Genomic DNA, 21,838 nt, shown 5'->3' with positions numbered 1-21,838 from the left:
GAGAAGCAGTAGGTCTACTGAATTCAGTGTCACAGCTGAACAGGGCTGTCCCAGAGGATTAATAACTCATTTATTGGATGAATCAATGGAACACAGATCAAAGAGTCACAGCTTTGGAACAGAGGATGAGCTCTCCCCACAGGAGCATTTATTCACTTCCCAAAAGGTCATTTTGCATTTGTTTTTAAGGAGTTTTTTTAAGCAGCTCACTTCCGGATCAACCCCAATAAGAAAGAGCCCAGACTTCGCAAATGTTCAGACTTGGGTTCAAAGTCCTTCCCTGGCCATGCAAAGTCAATTCATGATGTGACCTCCCAGAGCTTCGATGTTCCATCCGTAAGTGCAGATATCCCAGGTAAGCAAGGATGAGATAAGACTGGGAAACGCTGGTTTCAGGCTCTGGCCCCCAGCAGGTGCTCAAGAATGGGAGTTACCGATCCGCGGCACCCCGCTGGTTGGGTACATCTCCTCCCAATTCCAAGCCCAGTGATGTTGTCTTGGCAACTCCAAGTTGGCCATGGTGGGAGTATTTACATCATCAATATTAGCAAGCACTACAAATCAGGAATCTTTTTGTTTCCTGGGAGCCAGTTGGTAAACATTTACCAGACATCCCAGAGTATCAATCACCATCATTACTGAGAACCATGAGAACTTGTTTGCTCCAGGCAGTCATAGAGCACACCAGTTTGGTTATTTTTACTGATCTGACAGCTCACTTCAGCCGGAACAGCCAACTCAACAAAATGGTTGATTGGCTCCCCCTCCCAAACCCACCCCATCCCACAGCCCCCATTTTAAGAGGCTGTGAGCCTTGCTGGGAAATGTCTCATGGTGTTTCTGGGAGAGACCCAACTCAAGTCCGACTGAGCGGCTGGCCCCATTTCTTGATGCAGCCGGCCACACACCATAGAAACAGGAGCCTGTCCCTCACCTCCCTGAGCAGCTGGGCCAGCACTTCCAGGGTTCCTGGGGTTTTCAAGAGCTGCTCTTCTTGTGGGACAACATGTCTGCCACACTTGAGTCCAGGTTCTTCCCCAGGCCTGTTTCTGGGTAGGAGTCAGTCCTGCCGTTCTTCTGGAGCTCCAGGCTGCCACATCCAGGAATGCTCAGGGCAGGCTCGTCTGTGGGGACACCCCTGTCATCCTACACAGTGCCAAGTCTCCACCCCAGGGCCTGACCCCTCCACCCTGGGATGGACCTCTGGTCGGCCCTGAGCACAAGAGGCAGAAGATTCCGGCTCCAGGAAAGTCTTGAGTAGTCACCTTCCTGGGAAAAGAGGTTGGGTGCCTGGTGACAGTGCAGGCAGGTTGAGCAGAAAGGGGAAGTGCGGTCAGGCTGCACTCACTGCCCTGAGGTGGGCGGGAGGCCCGTGGGCGATGAAGGCCTCTCTTCAGCCACGCCTGAGCCACAGGCACTCAGAGCACTGCTGTCCTCTCAGCGGCTCGCATCTGGATGCCTTGCAGCCCAGGTAAGTACCTGGACATGTGTCCCTGCGAGTGACCACCTGGGTGTGGGCTGGGGATTGTGGCCTGTGGCCTTGGTCCGACCTCTGGGTAGAGTTAGAGAACCACTGGCCTTGAAGAATCCACTCTGCCGGGCACTGGCTGGGTGACCTCAGAACCATTCACCTCCCTGGGCCTCCATTTTCTTGCATGTATGATGGCACAATGAAGAAACCTACCTCTCAGGTTGAAGAGACATAGGACTGGGAACGAGCTGTGTGAACTGTAAGGGGGTTGTGACCGCTTTCTGGATTCCAATGGTGACCGTTGATAATTGATTCGATTCATGAGCAGACACCAACAGGTCTGGGGGTGGGGGGTCGAGGCAGTGGCTGTGTGAACGCCGGGCTACATCTTAGAGCCCTTGGAAGAAAACCCTAGAACACCGCCAGCTTTGGTGTCTTTGTTGCTGCGTCTCTGGTGTTCAGGGCTTTGCAAGGCAGCCTGTCTTCTGAAGGACTCAGGATCCAGGTGTGTTGGGCTGGGTCAGATGTTGACAGAGCCAGGCTCTTGCCCTCTGGAAAATTAGTACAGGGGAGACCTGGGTTTGACTTTGTTGTTTCCACTTCACCTTGTCATGCATCGTTTGTCCCTCAAGCCACTCCCTTTCCTGGCCCCCTTTGCCCATGTGGTCCTCTGAGGTAGCATCGAAAGTGAAGATTACTGGGCCTGGAGAAGACAGGGCCTGAGAGCTTCTTTTTATGTTTTGGAATCTTTTTTCACCCTCTAAAAAGTTGAAAACCGCAGAAAAAGAGGGGAAACAATACCTCAAATTCCACCATCTCACCACAACTGTGGTAGAGTTTGGTGTTTTGCCTTCTAGTTGTTTTTTTTTTTTTCCAGCTATTTTAGCTATTCTGAGAAGTTTTTGTTGCTTTATTTTGATGTGAATACATTCTGGAAATAAAAATACAAACTTCAAGCATCCCTGGTTCCCTCTGCCCCCTTATAAAACCAGTGTGATGGCCAGAGAGCCCCCCACTGGCAGGTTTTGAGCTTTCCTCCACATTCTTAGAACCAGACAAATAACAAAAGTAAGCAACAGCAAGAGGCAACTTGGCTGGACCCAAGGAAGGAGTGCTGGGAGGCAGAAACCCTGGGATAAACTTGCTAGGAGGCTTGAATAGTCTGCAACTCTGGAAGGTTCTGCTGAGGGTGAACACATAACACTGAACATCTCAGAGACAATAGCAGAGCAACCTGTGTGGGAGGGGGAGCAGAAGCTCATTTAAGATGCAATACCTATATTTTTGAAAATGTGTTTATTTTATGCTTCACTGCAAAGCTGGATGGTAGAGAAAGAGAGAAGGATCCTAGTCTCACCCACTAAAAAATCAAAATCATCTTTCTGCGTTTTCTCCCAGTTTTCTCCAGCCACAAACTTGAGCAATGTTATGTGACAATCTGGCTGTAGCATAGACCAGTGTTGTAATCTGCTTTTTTCATTTCATGTGGTTTCCCAATAGTCCTCTCATGATCTTTTCTTCCTATCACTCAATTGCTGTATCCTATCCTATCAAGTGGCCCTTCTGGAATTTTCTTCCCCAGTCCCCCACTGTTTGCTAAGTTTATCTGTTTATCTATACTAAGGTTAACATGTCTTTTTCCCTGTTTATCTATACTAAGGTTAACATATTTATACATTTAGGTTTTACTTCCTTTGGGTTACTTCTTAGGCTATAATTCTAGAAATGATATTATAGAATCAAAGGATATGACCAATTTAAAAATGTACCCACTTATTTTCAAAAAGATTTTAAAAAATCAATGCATACTGCTCTTGACCACTGTTGGCCATGGGAGGAAGATCTGTTTTATCATAACTTTGCCAGAGCAGGATTTTGTCATTATTTTTTCATTTTTGCTTGCCAATAGATGTAGTTTCTAACTGTGGGCAGACAAATATGCCAGGGGAACAATAAAGTAGGATGGGTGAGCATGTAGGAACAGTCGAGTCCTGGAAATGAAATAGATGTGATGCAAGATTAACCTGACAGCTATGAGGACGTGATAAGCTACTACACTGAAGGAAGCATGTGCCATCTGCGTGGCTCTGCAGGGCCAGAAAGGGCATGTTCAGTTCCACCCTCTCCTCTTAGTTCTCTAGGAACCATAGTCAGCGTTTCACAGAGGCAGGAAGACAGGGAAGGAGAAGAGAGGTTGGCTTCCTTTTAATTATGTTGCCCTTTCTTTGGGTTTTCAGTTGCCACCTATCAACTATCCACATGACCACGTTGAGTGTTGACATCAGTGAGGAGCTCAGGTGGGAACATGGGTGGGAACAGTCTGGGAACCAGAGGTGAATTCAGGCAAGAACTACTCATGCTGACTTGAAGTGCAGCCTAAGTGTTGCCTACAGTCCCCCAGGCCCCTGGGATCTAGGCTGAGAGCAGCTCAAACCCTCATTTGTGTCCTGTTGGAAGTCCAAAGCCCTTTCCGAGGCTTTGGTGGGCCCCCAGGAGGCCACCTCTCTCCCACGGTTTGCACTGGCTCCGGGCTCTGTGGGTGAGCTTATCACATCATCAGGGCTCTCAGGTCAGTCTGTGTCTATTCCCTCCTGCTCTGACTCAGGGGAAACCCAGCCGCTTTCTTGCACCCAAACAAAGCTGCTGACTGGAGCACTGGAAGATGCACTAGGCATTACTGAAAAGACTGGGTGGGGGCCACAAGAGAGGTTTCTGATGCTGCAGTGCAAACATCTGCCAAATGAACATAATACAGCCCTGTTCTTAAAATGTTGTTGGCCATTCCACTGCCAAGCTCCTACCACCAGTTGCTTCTTTTGAACCATCCAGCTGGCTCCCTTCCTCCCATGCCTTCTCCCCCAGAACTCCAAATCCTACCGCCCAATGCCCAGAGGAATTCAACCGTCTCCAGTTCCTACCAGCAACCTTCATTCCCTAGCCAGCCAGCTAAATATTTTTAAGGCAACTCATTCTATCTTTTCAATTTTTCGATGAGATGTAATTGATACCAGTAAAATGCATCGGTCTTAAATGCACAGTTCACTACATTTGACAACTGTATATACTCTTTAACCACCACCCAAATAGAGATGTAGACTATTCCCAACACCACAGGAAGCTCCTTTGTGCCCCTTTCCAAGCAAACCTTTCCTGCCCCATTTTGGGGGCATTTCCTGATTTCGACTGCAACAGAGTAGTTTAGTCTGTTCTTGAACTTCACATAAAGAAATGCATACAGATTTGTGCCTTTTACATCTGGCTTCTCTCACTTAACATAATGTTTTCAGGATTGATCTATGTTGTGTGTATCAGGAATTCATTTTTTAAAATTTCTGGGTAGCATTTCATTGTATGAATATAGCAGCATATTTATCCATTATTCTGTTGAATTCCATTCTATTTTTACATAGTTTTCCACTTTTTGAGCTGACATCAGTAATAACACATGCCCAGACAGTTGATCCTAAGACTCTGAGGATGAGCAAGGCAGAGGGGGAAAAACTTCAACTGGGGGTGGGGGGGATTAAAAAGAGGGGAAAAAAAGCTAAAATCGGTTTTAATGATACATTTAACATAGCCCAATCTATCCAAAATATTATAATTTTAACATATAATCAATATAAGCATTTATTAATGAGGTCTTGTCTATTCTTCTTTCTATACTAAGTCTTTGAAATCCAGTGTGCACTTCACACTTGGAGCACATCTTAGCTCTAACTAGCCACCTAGAAAGTGCTCAGTAAATAGCCTCATGGGGCCAGTGGCTGCGGTCTTGGACAGTGCAGACCTCAGGTAAGGAGATTTGTGTCTAAGGCCACAAAGCCCTTAAGGCAGAGGGCAAGGATCTGGACTCAAATCCAGGTCTTCCAGCTTCCTGCTGAACTGCTTGCAAACCTGCCTCTCCCTACAGAGACCTTTTTGAGGTTTCTCCCACCTCCAACTTCCTGAAACGCCAATTCCCCCCCCCAACACATACACACATGCATTCTACTCACACCTTTTAGGACTCATGGTTATTTCAGATCGTTTATTTTTCATGAGAAAAACTCAAGCTTCTCAATATACCAGACACGACCATTAGTGAGTCTTGAAAGAAACATAAGGGTTTACACTCAGTACTTCTTTTCACAGACTGGCTGTAATAGGTGAGGAAATATTGGAGTGCATCATGTGTCATGAAATGTTTTATGAAACTTGTATAATTTATGGAAATATATTGTGGCTGTCACAGTGTCAACTGTATTTCTGACTCTGAGGATCTTGGTCAGAAAAAAGCAAGTGCTGAATAAACCCACAGTCCCTGGAATTCTCAGTTTTGGGGTGTGGGTGTGCTTTCTGTCACTGAGTCCCCGGAAATGCCTTTTGGGGAAGTGAGAGTTGAGACTGGGATGGTGGCTGCCTTTAGCTGCTCTCCAGACCTGACATCACTCAGAATTTCCATAGGCTCGCAGAGGAGGATGTCTTAGGTTACTAGAGGAAAGGGGAGCAGCCCACAAAGCTGCCACTCCACCCTCAACACTGGTGCGGCCTCTGCTTCTCTGCCAGCCTGTTTAACGCCAGCAGCACATGCCAGATGGAAAGTAGGGAGCCTGTCCAAGGTTGTGCCCAGATGAGGTGGCTTTAGAATTGAAAGGCGCAGTGCCTGGATTTCAGACCTGGACCCAAACTGTCCACCACCCTGCATCATTAGAGGGGAAGTCCACAGGAGCAGAGGAAGGAAGCCAGGCAGCCCTCATTCGCTCACACATTCACAGATGTGTATGAGCACCTGCTGTGTTCCAGATGATGTTCTACCTACTGGAAACAGTGTATTCAGTTATGACTGTCCTCTAAGGATTTTGGACAAGATTCCAGGAAGCCCCTGCTCCTGTCAGTGCCCTAGGGAATAAATCCTGAGGCTCCAGTGAAGTCATTCACACCCTAGTAAAAATCAGTTTCTCTCCCTCCTTGTCGAACACATCCACAAATGAGTTTAAATGGACAGGAAGTGGGAAGAAGAGCAAGTGTGACACTTTGCTCTGGAGAGAAATGACTTGATGGAACAGCAGGCCCTGTGACAAGCAAACAGGAAAGGTGTTTGGGGTTCAAGGAGTCTTCATAGTGCCCTTCACTCCACCCACCTACTGCCACTGCCCCTGTGACTGTTGCAGGGAGCAAGCCTCCCGGTTCCTCATCAGCCCAATGCAGGGCTCCTCCCTGAGGCTGAGAACCACCGGGAGTGCTTATTAAAAATGCTGATACCCAAGACTCAAGCCAAACCTACAGGTCAGGACTGGGAGTGAGTAGGGATATAAGACCCTCGTATCCGCGTTTAATACATTTCCCAAAACCCTGGCTTGGTGATCACAAGTTAGGGCCTTAGAGTCACAAAGACATGGGTGTGGTTTCTGATTTTTCCACTTACTAGCTCTGCAACCTTGGGCAAGTTACTGAACGCTTCTAAGCCTCTGTTTTCTTCTCTGCAAATGGGGTAATAATCACAAGCTGCCTCATAGAGCCGTAGTGAGGATTAAATGAGGTGGAACATGTACAGTACTTGGGACCTGTAGTAAAGTTAGCCCACAGTACATGTTACTTTTCTGAAGGGCATTTTCATATTGTGGTTCTCATTATGTGAAACAAGTCACAGCTAAAGGCTGAGGTCTTGCCAATACTGGAAGTTCTTGAACAAGGGTTCTGCTTTCAGTTCTGTTATGAAAAGAAACATTGCTAGCTTCATGTCAGCCAAGCAGAATAAAAAGCACATGAACTCTGGCATCTAAGAGTTCTCTTAGACCACTCTTAGCTTAGTCAATTACTAGCTGCATTACCTTCAAAAATGGCGTAATCTCTCCAAGTTCTATTTCTTCAACTGTAACATGGGGGTAATAATAGCCCCTTGCCAAGGTAGTAATGAGGATTAAATGATAACATGTATATCCCTGGGACTCAACCTTGGCCTCCCATTAGAATCATCTGGAGAAGTTTATTAAAACAAACCTGCAGCGGCCAGGCCCCAGCCCAGATGGGTTAAATCAGTCTCTGAGGTGGTACAAACTGAGGCAGCTCTTCCAGCTCCCCAGGTTGGGAACTTTCAGTATTCCTCAAGTTCTTGGCCTGGTCCTGACACTCCCACGGTACCCAATGACTGATAACCAAAGGGGGGGCCCACACTTCCTCTGGCTCTTCTGTTCCATGTGTCCACCAAATGCTTCCCCAGGTGGCAGGAACTGAGGTCTGGCTCTGTGGCTGTCTGGCTCCTCCTGGTAGATGGGACCCCACACCTGTAACTGTGCCCCCAACCCAGGACCTGCTGACCTATGGTCACTGGTCGTTGGCTCCTCTCCTATTCTGGTCTTTCCTGGACCCTGAGCACCCACCTGGCTCTCAGGGCCTGGCCTTACCTTTGAGTCTGAGTCCTGCCTTTAGAAACTTCCTATGTCCTCAGACTTGAAAACAAAGATTTTCTCTCTCTGAAATAGAGACCCATGTCAGTCCCCAGCGCTGTGGCAGGTACTTGCTGCTTTCTGACTGGGTCAGCAACCTCGGGCCTGATGCGGCACCTGCCCACCAGAAGATGGCAGAACCATCACTCGCTTTTTCCCCCTTTATTTTCTGGGACATCAATAGCAAGCAACGTTAAAATTTTTTAACATATAAACCCACAGAAACCACTTTAACTAGGGTCTCATCTTGTGGAGATATGAGCATGAAGTGGTTTGCATGGCGACCCCACCCACCCGAGGACGTCCCACATCCCAAACTCAGGAACCAGTGAGTATGTCCGATTACATGGCAAAGGGGACCTAAGTTTGCAGGTGGCATTCAGGTTGCTAACCAGCTGGCCGGGAGATGGCGAGATGATCCTGGATTACCCGGTGGGACCAAGGCAATCACAGAGTCCCCGTAAGTGGGAGAGGGAAGCAGAAGAGGAGGCCAGAGGGGCAGTGAGTTCAGAGAACTGTCTGAGGAGGTAAAACTGCTGGCTTCGAGGCTGGAGGAGGGGCCAGGAGCCAAGGAACATGAGTGGCCTCCAGAAGGTGGAAAGAAATGGCTTCTTCAGGGACACCTCCAGAAGGGCCTGCTCACACTTTGACTTTAGCCCAGTGACATCATGCTGGGCTTCTGGCCTCCAGAACCCTGAGAAAACACGGTGGTGGTCATGGTCACTGGCCGAGCAGCCCTAGGAACACACACACTTAGCTCCTAACGACACCTCAGTCCGGCCTCCCCCTTGTTCCAGTGTGAAGTGATCTCCCCAATGATAGTTCAGTCTGATTTCAAAACTCTCAAGTACTTTTGAATACTATGCAGGCTCATTTTGGTTTAAAAAATGTAGTCATGCTCATTAAAATCATCAGCCTTATCTTCCTCTCAGAGCTCCCTCCTTTGCCCCAGTGAGTGAGGCGGTGAGGTGCAGGGGGGGGTTTGGCTCCCTCAGCACCCCTTCCCTGCACTCGCTTACCTGGCCTTGGATTGAGGAGGACAGACAGGACTGTTCCCCAGTGGGCCGTTCCTGCCGATCTAGTTGGTGGAGTTGGGTGGAGACTCGACGCTTGTGGTCCCTTGAGAGAGCTGACTCATCCTCAGGCTGATACTCGTGGCAGGACAGTATCCTCTCCTGAAAACCCTTCTTTGCCCCACACTTCAGTAGCTCTCAGGAGCCATGCACCCCATAGTCTTACCTACTCCAGGCCTGCCAACACAGGTGGGATTCAGCTTCCCTACCTTTCTAGCACCTGAACTTGATCATGCAGCCATCGTATCCTCCCCCCTGGCTGGACTGCCCACCATCTCTCCCTCTTCCCTCTCTGGTGGCACCCTGGCCATTAAACGAGCCTGGTAGTCCAGAGGACATCCAACTGGGAGTGGAATGTGATTCTCTTTGGCTTGATCAAATAGAATGTTCTTCAGCTACTAGTAAAAGTAATATGTAGCAAAACCAAAAGCTTCTCTCTCCCAAAAAGCCAAGCTCTTCTTGGTTCTGTTGAAAAGGCATCTCTCAGCAGTCCTAGGGAAGGGTGCTGTTCCTCCGCTCTCAGGATGTGGGGTATCTGGGGCTTTTATTATCAACTGTGAGCCCTGCTCATTCATTCTAGGTCACCCTTGGGCCCTCACACCACCACATCACAACCCAGCAATGCTTCTTTTAATGTAAGCTATCCTGAACCCCATCTGGCCTTTCCCTGATGTCTTGGGGGCACCGTGATTAGCATCCATGGAGGAAGGCCTTGTGACATAGAGCAACACACCCCACCTCAGCCTCAGTTCCCCGGCTGGAAGCGGGTGTGATGGTGAGGAGGCAATAGGGTGGGAGAAGGGAAGGCTTTGCAGACTGCTTGGGGCTCCGAACACACTGGAGACATCTAATGGCACATCCAACCCATTCCATTCACAAGAACAAAATGGAAAAATACTTAACACTCTGCGTAGTTCTGAAAAGTGACCCAGAGTTTCATTTTATGACATCATTCTATTTCCTCCTTCTTCCCCAGGAATCTGATGAGAATGAAATTTCTTTGGATGTGAAATCTGAGCAGTAGCTTTGCCTACAAGCTACACTATGTGATTGATTGACTCTTTTTCAATGTTATCAATGTAAATGCAAGTAGTTAAAAAATCCAGTAATTCAGAGGGTTTATAGTGCAAAGCTACAGCCCTGTCTTCCCACTTCCAGCCTTCCCCCCATCATGCTTCTCAGACTCAGCAGCCTTTAACTCTTGTGTCCTGGTATTTACTTCTGTAGCTCTAGAAAGTGTTGTGTTGCTTTTTGAAGAAAGCCTTCAAGAGTAAAACAAAAACACAAAGAGAAAATATGAGAGGAAAACTAGACAAAGAACCACATTTGAATAAGAGACTAGAGAATTAGAAAATGGAGAGAAGAAAATTCTATTTATCCATCCATCCATCCATCCATCCATCCATCCATCCATCCATCCTCCAGCCACCTAACTATCTATCCAGTTCTCCAGAGCTAAAGAAGGTGATATTCCAATCTAGGTCTGTTGAACCAAGAGGCCACCCTCTGATATGTGGCATCTTCTTAAGTCTGGTGCCCTGTGACCTCACTGGGCCCTGCAAAATCAAATTTTACAGCCCCACTGAGAGCCACATTTCCAGTCTCCATGTTTTTTCTTTTTCTCTTCATTCTTCTTCTCCTACTGCTTTCTGTTGTGCATCCTGAGAAGTGATTTGCAACAAAACCTTACTTGAGTACATGCCTGGGGGATGAGATATCCCAGGTAGCGGACACTTCACTCTCTTGAGAGTAAATCACAGCACATCTACCAACATGGAAAAATGACAAAACATGATGTTTAGCAAAAAAGTAAGCTGAGGAATGAGGTGTACCAAAGAGTGCCAGATACACATGACTTTGCTACATAGATTTTATTAATAGCCAAAGAACATTTTATTTGATCAAGTCAAAACTTCACTGATTTAGAACTCAAAATCAAATCTAATACAACAATTTAATAAATGAAGACACTATGCCAGTAATACAAACACCTGTTTGACTAGTAAACCAAGTTAGGGCTTTGTAGTAACAATGGCTTTAGCAGCAGCCTAATTTTGCCCCATTGCTGGGCCACCTGCCTGGGTCCCTGTTGATATCATTACTATTACTCAAAAGCGTGAACTGGAAATGGCTCTACATGAACGTACGTGGAGGTTTCCATCGGCTAAATGATGACAGAGGATATTGATTCTCAGATAACCAAGATATGCCAGGATGTTTCAAGGATCATTTTTACTTTAGGCTTCAAGGGTCATTTTTACTTTAGTGTCCAATTTAGGTCATATTTACAGTGGGGACTTTGTAATGATGCTCCAACTCCCTGCTTTTCTTTGTTTTTTTCTTTCCTTTTCCTTTTCTTCCCTTTTCTCATTCCTTTTCCCTTTTTTCTTTTTTTCCTGGCTTTATCAAGATATAATTGACATAACTTTGTGTACGTTTAATGTTTGAATTTCATACACTTATATATTGCAAAATCATCACCACCATAGCTTTAGGCAACATAACATGCCTATCGCATCACACAGTTGCCATGTCTTTTTTGTGGTGAGAACATTTAAGATCTACTTTCTTCTTGCTCTCCGTCCCCCTCTCCTCTTCCCAGACTCTCCGACCCACCATTCCTGTTACTTTTGTCCTGCAGCTAACACAGTCTGCTTGCCTCTTCACCTTCTCCCTTCTCACCATGTTTCACTCAGAGACCTGTCAAGGTATTTTTCTAACCCCTAGCATCCCCCCCAGAAAAAGCTCTCAAAATTCTATCTCCCCTGTTATGAGTTAAGTATATGTCACCCCTTTGATATACAAACTGCAGCCAGCTATTGCTTTAAATGGTGATTCTCCCTCCTGCTGTATGTTTGACAATGAACAAAGAGTGGTGATCGCGTCCACCGTCGCTACAGTACCCAGTAGGAACAGACGTCTGATCCTCATCATCTCCTGTGAAGCAGTAGATGGCACTGCTCCCACGTTGGAGATGAGAACAGTGCCTCTCAGTGAAGGTTACGTGACTTGCCTGAGGTCTCGCAGCTGCTAACGGGCAGGGCTGGGCTGCAGACCAGTGCCTGCCTGATCCCTGAGCAGGTGATCGCCCCCACCCCAGGGTGCCGTCCACACTCGCCTCATTCCTGTCTCCCCATTCTTCTCAGGATTCCACAGCAATGGGTTGGTGGAGGGACAATTTCTGGATCATCTTGGCTGTGGCCATCGTCGTCGTTTCCGTGGGCCTGGGCCTCATCCTATACTGCGTCTGTGGGTGCCTGCTTAGACAAGGTAATGACCGTCTCCCCTGGGCAGGTGCAGGGAGGGGAAGAGGGAGGGTGCTTCTCAGAGCATTAGGGCTCCTTTAGGGCAAGACTGCCAGTCTGGGCCTGTAGAGGCTGAACTTCGGATTAAGCAACATGCATTGTAGGGTTGAATCCTAGCCCTGCCACTAACTTATTTCTCTGGGCCTCAGTTTCCCCATCTGCATCAGTGAAGGAAGAAGTAATCTCCAGGAACTCTTCCAGCCCCAAAAGTTTGGGTGAAAGCAGAATCTGTTTCAAGGCACACCGTGCTTTTTCTTGCTAATGTGGCTGCTCATCACACAGCTCTTGGTATGTCAATCATACCTCGATAAAGTGGTTTTAAAAACAAACCTTCTTGAGGCATGAAACATGGACTTGATCCATGATCAACATGTTTGGCCATCAAGTCTACCCACGTGAGATCAAACTCTGAATTATCCAGTATTATATTCACCTTGGCCAGAGGTTCTTGGCATCCTCGGTCATAAATAAGCAGCTTTGTGGAGGATTAACACTAATTTTAGATTATCTACAAGTGGGTTTCCACTTCACTATTCATCTCCAAAGACATGAAATCCTTGATTCTGTGGTGTGTTGTCTTGAGATCCTATCCCTTTACATAATGGCCTAAGCCTGGAGGACACCTGGGGGTGGTTAAGCCACCTTCCCCTGGGGCGACCTGGGCAGGCGTCCGTCAGTGACAAGGGCACTGCCTTCCTGTTCTATGTGAACACAGCCTCAGAATCCTGCTCAGCCTGTGCTGGAAGGTCAGGGCTGCACAAGAAGTGAGTCCTTTTTGTCATTCTTCTCAAGCTCCTCTTAGAGATGAGAAAATTAAGGTTCAGAGAGAGGCAAAGCCTTGGGTGGTCTCATAGGAGCTGGTGGCAGAGTTCGGACCAGAAGTTGGTCCACTGGACTTTCCATTCAATGTTCTTCCCCTTTACCTCTCGAGGGTAGTTTCTTTAATACAAAAAGTGTATCATAGCCCCTATAGTCCTCTATTGCCTTCTTAAAACATGTTTCATTTTTAGATGTGGACAAAAGCATGATCCTGAACAAAACCTTTACCTATTCTCTTTTATCTTGACCCACTTCAGTTATCAGGCAGATTATAATTAATAATAATCTATGTGTCTAGCTCATCACAGTTTGCAAGCTGCTTTTCTCATTCCTTATCCCAGTGCCTCCCAACCACACGTTTGGTTATTTGACCAATATTACTGAATGCCAACTATGAACCAGGCCAACTACCTACCAGGCAGCATGGTCCTGCCCTCTTTGCATTAGCAGAAGGCTCTGTGGTCAGACGGCCTGCTTCCATTCTGGCTTTCCCGCTTATTAGCTCTATGTCCCAAAGCCCATTTCCCCTTGGTGGTTCTTCCAAATGTCCAGAACCCGCATGGTCTCTGAGGGCCTCTAACCTCTAAAATCAGAGCCTTTGCTATTTCTTCCTAACTGACTTAGCGTATTTGTTTCCTTAGGCAAGAAGTGGGACGTTGCCAAGCCCTTGAAACAAAAGCAAAGTGAGGAAGAAAAAATGTATGAGTAAGTGGGGTGAAATCCTTCTGCTTTTTAATTTTGAGAACTGCCTCTTCACTTCCACTCCGCACCTATGCTGCCGCACTGGTTTGACTTTCACACCCATTTTCTTGGGCCACCAGTGAAATGTCATGCCTGCCAGATCTCCCTCCTTTAAGGGGAGAGGTCTCAGGGCTTTGGGGTGCAGGGCACCATCTGGCCCTCTCTGCTCTCCAAGTCCTCCTCTTCCCACCTAGTTTGATAGAGGTCACAGGCCAGGCTCTGCGTTCTGGACCCACCCCTCAGGGTTAGGGCTAGCCTGCTTTAGATGGTTTACAAGTAGAGCCCTCTAACAGCTATTGTGCTGCACAAAAATAGGTCATGCGCTGCACTTCTATATTTTGTGACACATTTGGGCTTTGTGATTACTATCTGGGTGCGGGGGTCTCCAAAACCATCTCTGGGCTTGATGATCCACTAGAAGGATTCACAGGATGCAGAAAAGCTATTATATTCAGTTATGGGTTATCACAGCAAAAGGATACAGATTAAACTCAGCAAAGGGAAAAGGCGCCAAGGATGGAGTCCAGGAAAGACCAGGCTCACACATCCAGTTGTCCTCCCAGTGGAACTGAAGACAGCACTTAATTCTCCCAACCTCGATGTGTGGCAGCATATGCAAAGTATCACCAATCAGATGCACTCCCTCAAGCCTTGGTTTCTAGGGTTTTACTGGAGGTCAGTTTTATAGGCATGGAGCGCCCGCATGACCTATTTCAGCTACTCAGTCTCCACCCCCTCCAGAGGCCATGCTGATAGAGCACCACCAGGGCCCCGGACAAACCCAGCAGACATTTACCATCAATCACCTTGTTAGCATAAACTATCTGGCTGCTGCAAGGCCCCCGGTATACAAAAATACTCTTATCAGGCAGGATATTCCAAGAGCTTCTAGGTTATCTCCCAGGACCTGGTCAAGGGCCAATCCTTTCTTTGAAACTGTATTATCTGCCACAAAATCTATGCTTTCCTGAAATGACATTTTTGGGGATAGGGGGACCCAGCAAATAACAGATCTCTCCTCCACCAGTTCTGATCCCCTCAAGGAGTAAGATAAAAGTGTCATGCACTTAGGTGACATTATATTGAGAATAAAACTGGCATTGCAGCATGTGGCTCTTCTCCATGGGCAAGTGCATTTCCTAATTCAGTACCAGCCAAAACTGTCCGCACAGGCAGCTCTGGAGAACATCACGGGTCTCCCTCAGAGCGCGGCCCCTGTTTCTGATGGCAAAGGCCTAAACAGAGTATATGCTGTCTGCAGTCAAGACAGTTCTGGAGGAGAAAGTGGGAGAAGCTAGCCTTTCCACAGTCAGATAAATTTCCCTTCTCTTGTGGGATAGCCACAGAGGGGTGCAGAGAGGCCGCTGACGACACTCTTGCTGGTTCCCCTTCTCCACTCATCCAAACCATCTAAAAATGCTCATGCATCCCCAGGTGGATTTCACCACATTAAAGGAGGCCAAAACTTGGCTCAGAAGAATTTAGAACCGGTTTGGAAATCAGAGTATACAGGAGGGACTGAGAGCCTAAGGACAGAGGCTTTCTTGGAGTCTGTGTTTGTGTTAAAATGTCTTATTGAAGTATGACAGGAATACGGAAAGGTGCACCTGGAAAGAGTACAACTCAGCCAACTTCCACAATCTGAACAGACCCAGATAGCTGGTCCCCAGGTCAAGAAGCAAAATCACCAGGACTTTGACACCTTATATTCCCTCTCAGCCATTACACCTCAAGATAACCACTATTTAAAATAGTATAGGTTCATTTATTCTTGGCCTTATGCTTTACATAAATGGATTTGCACAGTATGTATCATTCGGTGTTTGGTTTCTTTTGCTCAACATTTTTTGTGAGAATTCACTGTATGTGCTGGTAGAGTGCTCATTCCCCCACTGTAGAGGGTCCCACTATGGGGGTACACCATGGTGAATTTATCCTTTCTACTGTTGATGGGCAACTGGGGAGTGTCCAGTTGGGGGCTATTATGAATAGTGGTGCAATGAACGTTCTAGTGCATGTCTTTTGATGAACATCTGCAAGCGTTTTGGTAGGATGGAGTTCCTATGGGAGTTCCAGGAGTGGGGCTGTTGTCACACCATGTGTGTACGTTTAGCTTTAGGAGGACACCTGGTGGCACCTCCCCCTCCTCACACAGCTCAGGTGAGCAAAGGGAGGTGTGCTTCATGCTCTAAATTGCAGTGCTTCAACTCTCTTCCCTCCAGTTCAGCTGCTCCCTGAACTAGAGGAGATGGTTGCTTTCGAGCACCAGTTACAAATGGGATGCGATTTTTAGAGACCAAAATTCGAATGTTCAGCCCTGCACATGTTATTTGATGTTTTCCTTGAAATCTGCGGACAGCAGGTGTGGGCAGCACCGAACACTGACTTCCTTTTTCTCTCCCTCCAGGAATGTTATTAATCAATCACCAGTTCAGTTACCCCCTTTGCCACCCAGGGGTTTGCTTTCTCCAGAACACAACTGTAAGTATATTTTGCCAATATTTCATTCAGGGTAGGATAACAATTTATCTAAATGTCTTAGTCAGCTCAGGCTGCCTACACAAAGTACCATAGATAAGGTGGCTTAAATTTTAAAAAAATCAATTTTCTCACAGTTCTGGAAGCTAAAAATCCAAGGTCAAGATGTCAGCCAGTTTGGTTTCTAACAAGGGCTCTTTTCCTGGCTGACAGATGGCTGCCTTTTTGCTGGGCCCTCACGTGGCCTTTCCTCTGTGTGTGCGTGGGGTGGGAGGTGGTAGGGGGCAGGGAAGAGAGAGAGAGCTCTCTGGCGTCTCTTCTTATAAGGACACTAATCTTATGGGATCAGGGCCCCACCCTTTTGACCTTTTTATACCCTTAATTACCTCCTTAGAGGTCCCATCTCCAAAAACAGACACCCTGGGGGGTTAGATATGCAACATATGAATTTCAGGGGTCACAAATATTCAGTCCATAGCAATAGGATTTACAGATGGCAGCATCCTATTTAAAAGAGACAATGAAGTTTAAAGGGGGCTGACCAATACTGCTGATATTCAATGTGTAAATTCATAGCGATATCCCAGCTTGGAGCATAAGAAAAAAATAATTTGGGGTTGTCACTGGGCCTCTCCCATTTCCTATCAGAAAATTTTTCTGGCTCCCTTGACTGGATTGTTCTCCCTAAGCATTTCACATAACTGGCTTCCACCCTTCAGGTGTCAGCTCAGATGTCAATCCCTCAAAGAGTCCGTTCCTGACCACCCTGTCTAAAGTAATCCTGCTCGTTTTCTTTATGAAACTTAAGGCAATTTTCTGAGATTGTCTTACTTAATTTATTATCTGTTTTCTCCACTAGAATATAAACTCCAGGTTCACCACTGTTTACCCATTAAGAACAGTGCCTGCAGCTTGAAAGATAATTAATAAAAATGTTTTGATTGAATGGATAACTAATATTAAGTAACATTTCTTGAACCCACCCCATGCTAGCTACTTTACAGGAATGATCTCATTGATTCCTCCCAACAACTCTGTGAGGCAGGTGCATATTATTCCCTTTTACAGATGAGGACACTGAGGCACAGAGAAGTTAAGTGACTTACTCATGGTCACACAGCCAGTGACTGCTGGAGCCTGGAACATGAACTAGGATCTAACTGCAGAGCTCTGCAGGAAGCAAAGTGGTGGCAGGTTTTCAGGTCCTCTTAGGAAAAGAGGAGGTTGTGGCAGAGGCAGCTCCAGTCCCATTGGAAGCAGAAAGAAGCTGTCTCATCATCCTGCCCTGAGCCACCTTAGTCCTTTTCCTATGGACCCATTCTCCACTAATCCCACCTTTTGAAAACATCACTGTCCCTTCCTTCTTAGCAGACAGATTCATACATGACCAGTCATGGAGAGTTCTGGAAAACAGTATAAGTCATTGTGAGGGATATGCCAAAAAGGAAATAGGGTTTGTATCACTTCCTTATGAGAATTAGGATGTGTAAACACAGCACTACTCAGTCGGCTACTAGCTCTAGTCAGTTTCTTGTCTCAGCTTCTGGCTCATCGCTGCCACTGCCGTGCAGTCCTACACAAAGGGACATGGAAGTCAAGATGTCTGACCAATACATGCCATTGACTCACTGGGGTGATCCTGAGACTGTCATGTCTGTGTATCAGTTTCCTCTGTCAAATGGGGTGCTGGTCCACCAGGAAGTGGGAACATCACCAAAACCCATGACAATCATGCTGAGCCCCTGGGTCAAAGCTACATAAACACATAACTGCATTTAAGAACCCTTTTGTGTATTCTAGCCCCACAGGAAACCCCAAGTCCGCCACCAGCTACGTACTCAATCGTAAATAAAGTCCAAAAAAAGAAGACACTTTCCATCCCAAGCTATATTGAGCCTGAAGATGACTATGATGATGTGGAAATCCCAGAAGATATGGAAAAGCATCATTTCGAAACAACTGTCTCTGCTTTGTGGCAAGCTGAAGAGGGTTCACACAGTTTATTTTAAAACAATCAAGAATGGGTGAACTTCAGGAGGGATCTGGGTCCCAAAAGTCAGTGGAAATGTCCTGTAAGCACTTTCTGACCCTCAGGCAAAGAAGCATCAGCGATCAAACGAATGCAGCCAGAGGAAAGCCCATGCTCAGCCCTGGAGACCCAGAGGAGGCAGGCCTTGACCTCTCAAGGAGGGGATGCTCTCCAGGGAGGACCTCTGGCTCCAGGGCTCCCACCAAGAGCGAGCGAGCACTCAGTTCTCAGCACTCATCCCCCTTTCCTTCCTTATTGGTATGGTTCTAAGGGATCTTAAACCTTGGTGTCTGGGGGGGCCTCCCAGGCTCCCACACCCAGCACGCCTGCACAGCCCCCACCACCTCCTGCATTCAGGGGCTTTTGTTGGTAGTCACAGCTGAGCGCTCTTGTGCGCAAACCAGTGCATCATGCCTTGTGAGTTCGAGGAGAGGAGAGCTTTTTGTTCTTGTGAACCCTCCCCACCTACACACACCCCACCCCCAGTGCCTCTCTGTGACATTGACCAGACCGACCATAGGAATTCAAGTGCTCACCCAGGTTTTTCTGTGCTTCCCAGTTGCACCAGAGCAATTAACAAAGGACAGAGTTGATGCAGAGGCATCATTTTGCAATGCATGTGCTGGGGGAGCTACAGGAAAAGTGTGTTTCCCCAAAAAAAGTCATGGGGAAGAGGAAAGAAAGGGTGATGAAATAGCAGCTTCAAAATGAGAGGTCAGGGGGCTTAATGCCCCCTCCATAATTATCATTACTGCTTCTTCCCTTAAAGTTCTAAGCAAACAGCACCAAACCCCTGCCTTCCAGATCCCTGAGCAGCTGGGAAGCAGAAACTGCACTGCGATGACCTGCAGCCAACAAGCTGCCGCTGCTGAGGGGTCCAAACATCTGCTGTCCTTTAGACAAGGGCCCTTGTCGCCCAGCCCAAGTCAGCTTTGTAGGCTCCTGAGTCCCCTCCATACCTTCGCAGTGATCTGCTAGAGCCCTAGGACCTGATGCTTTGTAACCAGAACCACAAGACAACTTTCCAAGCAATTCCCAGGAAACCTGGGGAATGAGCAGGGAGAGCACTAGGGACCACTCAGCCGGCACAGACCCCTGGACCGAGTTCCTCATGAAATGGGAAGGGTGTTCCCTCCCATTCAGGCCTCCTTCCTCACCCACTGCTGCCCCACTGGGGATACGTGCGTTCTCTTGGCTTCGCTCTTTCTAGGCTCCATGGAGACTTCCAGCTTCCTGTTGGCACCTCCTTATTTTAGGCCACTGGTTCTCTAACTATGGCCTGATGGAACTCTAGTATTCCACAAGTCAAAGAGAGGACTCATTTCCCAAAATTAGAGAGAAAAAAACAACTAATAAGCGGAGGGTAGAACTGTTTCACACATATGCTTTCCTCTTAAAAATGTTCTGTAAACCATCCACATCCATCACCAAAGTTCAAAGCTGAGGGGGAGGCACTTGCCAGACTAGTATCGCTGCCAGCAATCTGGACCCACACAGTAGCCGAACCTGATGTCCATGTCCCTTTTACAGGGGAAAATGTCTGAGAAGGAGAAATTACAGCCAAGGGTAAAGGGATGAATAAGTGGGTGATGCAAGGGAAATCCAACATTGTATTAATACCTCAAGAGAAGCTCAGAGCAGGAGAATAATATTTTCTCTTAGTAAAAGCAGACCAGATGCCAGAAGGGTGAAGCTATATGTTTTCCAAGACTGCTTCTGCTTCTGGAACCTGACAGGGTTGAATGGCAGCCTGCAAACCTGAGTGACATCACTCTGGGAGACACTCTGATCATAAGACTTGTTGATGAACTGGACCAATTTAAAAACATTTGTAATGACTTTATAGGACAAATGAGTTGTCTTGTTAAATCTGTCCCCAGCCCACACTGGCTTCTCCAAATGTCATGCCTATTTGCACTGGCACTATTCTTCTATCCATTGAATAAATGCCATGCCAGATGTAACCACCAATCTGCGACGGGCATGATCATTTTGCTGTAAGGAATCCATGTTTGAAGACCAGGGGGTGGACTTTGATAAAATGAGTTATAAGAAATACATATTTAGTCATTCAGATGATCAAATATATTGTTCCCAGGTATATCTGGTCTTCATCCACAGTTCCTGAAAACACTTCAGAGCCTTGAAGGTGAAATGGGTGTCTTGTCATGTTGCTGAGACACTTTTGGATCCCACCCAAGGGTTTCGAGCTAGAGGTTGAATCAGCCAATGGCTAATGATTTAGTCAATCATGACTATGCAATGAAGCCCTTACAAAGACTCATGAGAAGAGCGTATCCCTCTATTTTGAGTCCTGCTTCTCTGTCAGAGAGAGCTTCCATGCTTGGGGAACCAGAACGTGTCCACCTGCCACCAAACCAGGCCCCAAGCTCCAGGAGGATAGAAGCTCCTTTATTTGGGGCCCTGCCCTACATATCTCTTCATCTAGCTGTAACTCGTATCCTTTATTAAACTGGTAAATATAAGTGTTTTCCTGAGTTCTGTAAGTCTCTCTAGCAAATTAATCAAACCTAAGGGGGAGGTCGTGGGAACCTCCAATCTGCAGCTGGTAGGTCAGAAGCACAGGGAACTCCCTGGGGTTTGTGACTAGCCCCTGGAGTGGGATGTCTTGTGGGACAGAGCACTTAACCTGGGGAATCTAATGCTGTCTCCGGGCAGATAGCATCAGAATTGAGTTCCTGGATACCCTGCTGATGTTCAAGAATTGTCTGGTGGTGTGTGGAGGAAGACCAAGAACCCAAAAAGAGTTATACTGCTGTGTGTACTATTATTATTGTGTATGAAAAGAACACAAAAGCAAATGATGGGTAAATGTTAACTCCTCCTTGGTTTCTGGGACACCGCCATCTCTTGGCTCCCCTCCTGCCTGTCGGGCCTGTCTCGGTCCTGTTAGTGAGCCCTCATCTCTGAAACATCTCTTCAATGATGTGGGTCTTCCTGAGGGTTCTGTCCCCATCCCTGCCCCCATCTCACAAATAGTTAACAGTCTGATCTTTGTGATACAAATGAGATTGTTTTCAGGAAATGCTCTTGTATTACCAGCAACAAATTTTACAAATCATGTGTATCAGTTAGTATGCTTTAGGCTACAAGGAACAGGATATCCACCTAAAGGTAACTTAGACAATGAGGAATTTATGACCTCACAAACTGAGAAGTCTAGAGGCAAGCACCCCATAGTTCAGCATCTCTAAGATTCAGGAGTATGGGCTGACTTTTCTTTGTCTTAATTTTACCCTCATGGTGGCAAGGTAGCTGCCATAGCTCCAAGCATCATATCCTCACATGATAACATTCAAAGTTAGGAACAAAGGGGGCATTTTCCTCCATGTTGCTCTTTTTATTAGGGAGGAAAATCTTTCCCAGAAATATCCAGCAACTTTTCCTAATGTCTCATTGGCCTGGATTGGTTTACATGACCCGCTATAGGAAAGGCTGGGGAGTCAACAGTGGGCATTTTCAGCCCTTATGGCTGC

The 21,838-nt window shown here is 46.8% G+C and overlaps 1 protein-coding gene across 1 annotated transcript; it reads left to right on the top strand.

Moving 5' to 3' along the window:
• The first annotated feature begins 817 nt into the window (after positions 1 to 817).
• Positions 818 to 20,848, top strand: SCIMP (SLP adaptor and CSK interacting membrane protein). Its single transcript, XM_036896194.2, has 5 exons — positions 818 to 1,471; positions 12,116 to 12,239; positions 13,735 to 13,798; positions 16,242 to 16,315; positions 18,113 to 20,848. Exons 2-5 carry the CDS (start codon positions 12,128 to 12,130, stop codon positions 18,319 to 18,321), a joined length of 459 nt encoding a protein of 152 aa, XP_036752089.1. The 5' UTR covers positions 818 to 1,471; positions 12,116 to 12,127; the 3' UTR covers positions 18,322 to 20,848.
• The last annotated feature ends 990 nt before the right edge of the window (positions 20,849 to 21,838 follow it).

This window comes from Manis pentadactyla, chromosome 4 (genome assembly GCF_030020395.1).
Source record: "Manis pentadactyla isolate mManPen7 chromosome 4, mManPen7.hap1, whole genome shotgun sequence".
Taxonomy (NCBI): domain Eukaryota; kingdom Metazoa; phylum Chordata; class Mammalia; order Pholidota; family Manidae; genus Manis; species Manis pentadactyla.
Note: the sequence above shows the minus strand (reverse complement) of the source record. Positions and strands in the feature narration are given on the sequence as shown.

What these genes read in the sequence shown, in the direction of transcription:
- SCIMP (XM_036896194.2), top strand. Translation starts at nt 12,128, where the DNA reads ATGGGTTGGTGGAGGGACAATTTCTGGATCATCTTGGCTGTGGCCATC. An exon ending in TGGGTGCCTGCTTAGACAAG is followed by an intron (nt 12,240 to 13,734) that starts GTAATGACCGTC and finishes TTGTTTCCTTAG; the next exon opens with GCAAGAAGTGGGACGTTGCC. An exon ending in GCTTTCTCCAGAACACAACT is followed by an intron (nt 16,316 to 18,112) that starts GTAAGTATATTT and finishes TGTGTATTCTAG; the next exon opens with CCCCACAGGAAACCCCAAGT.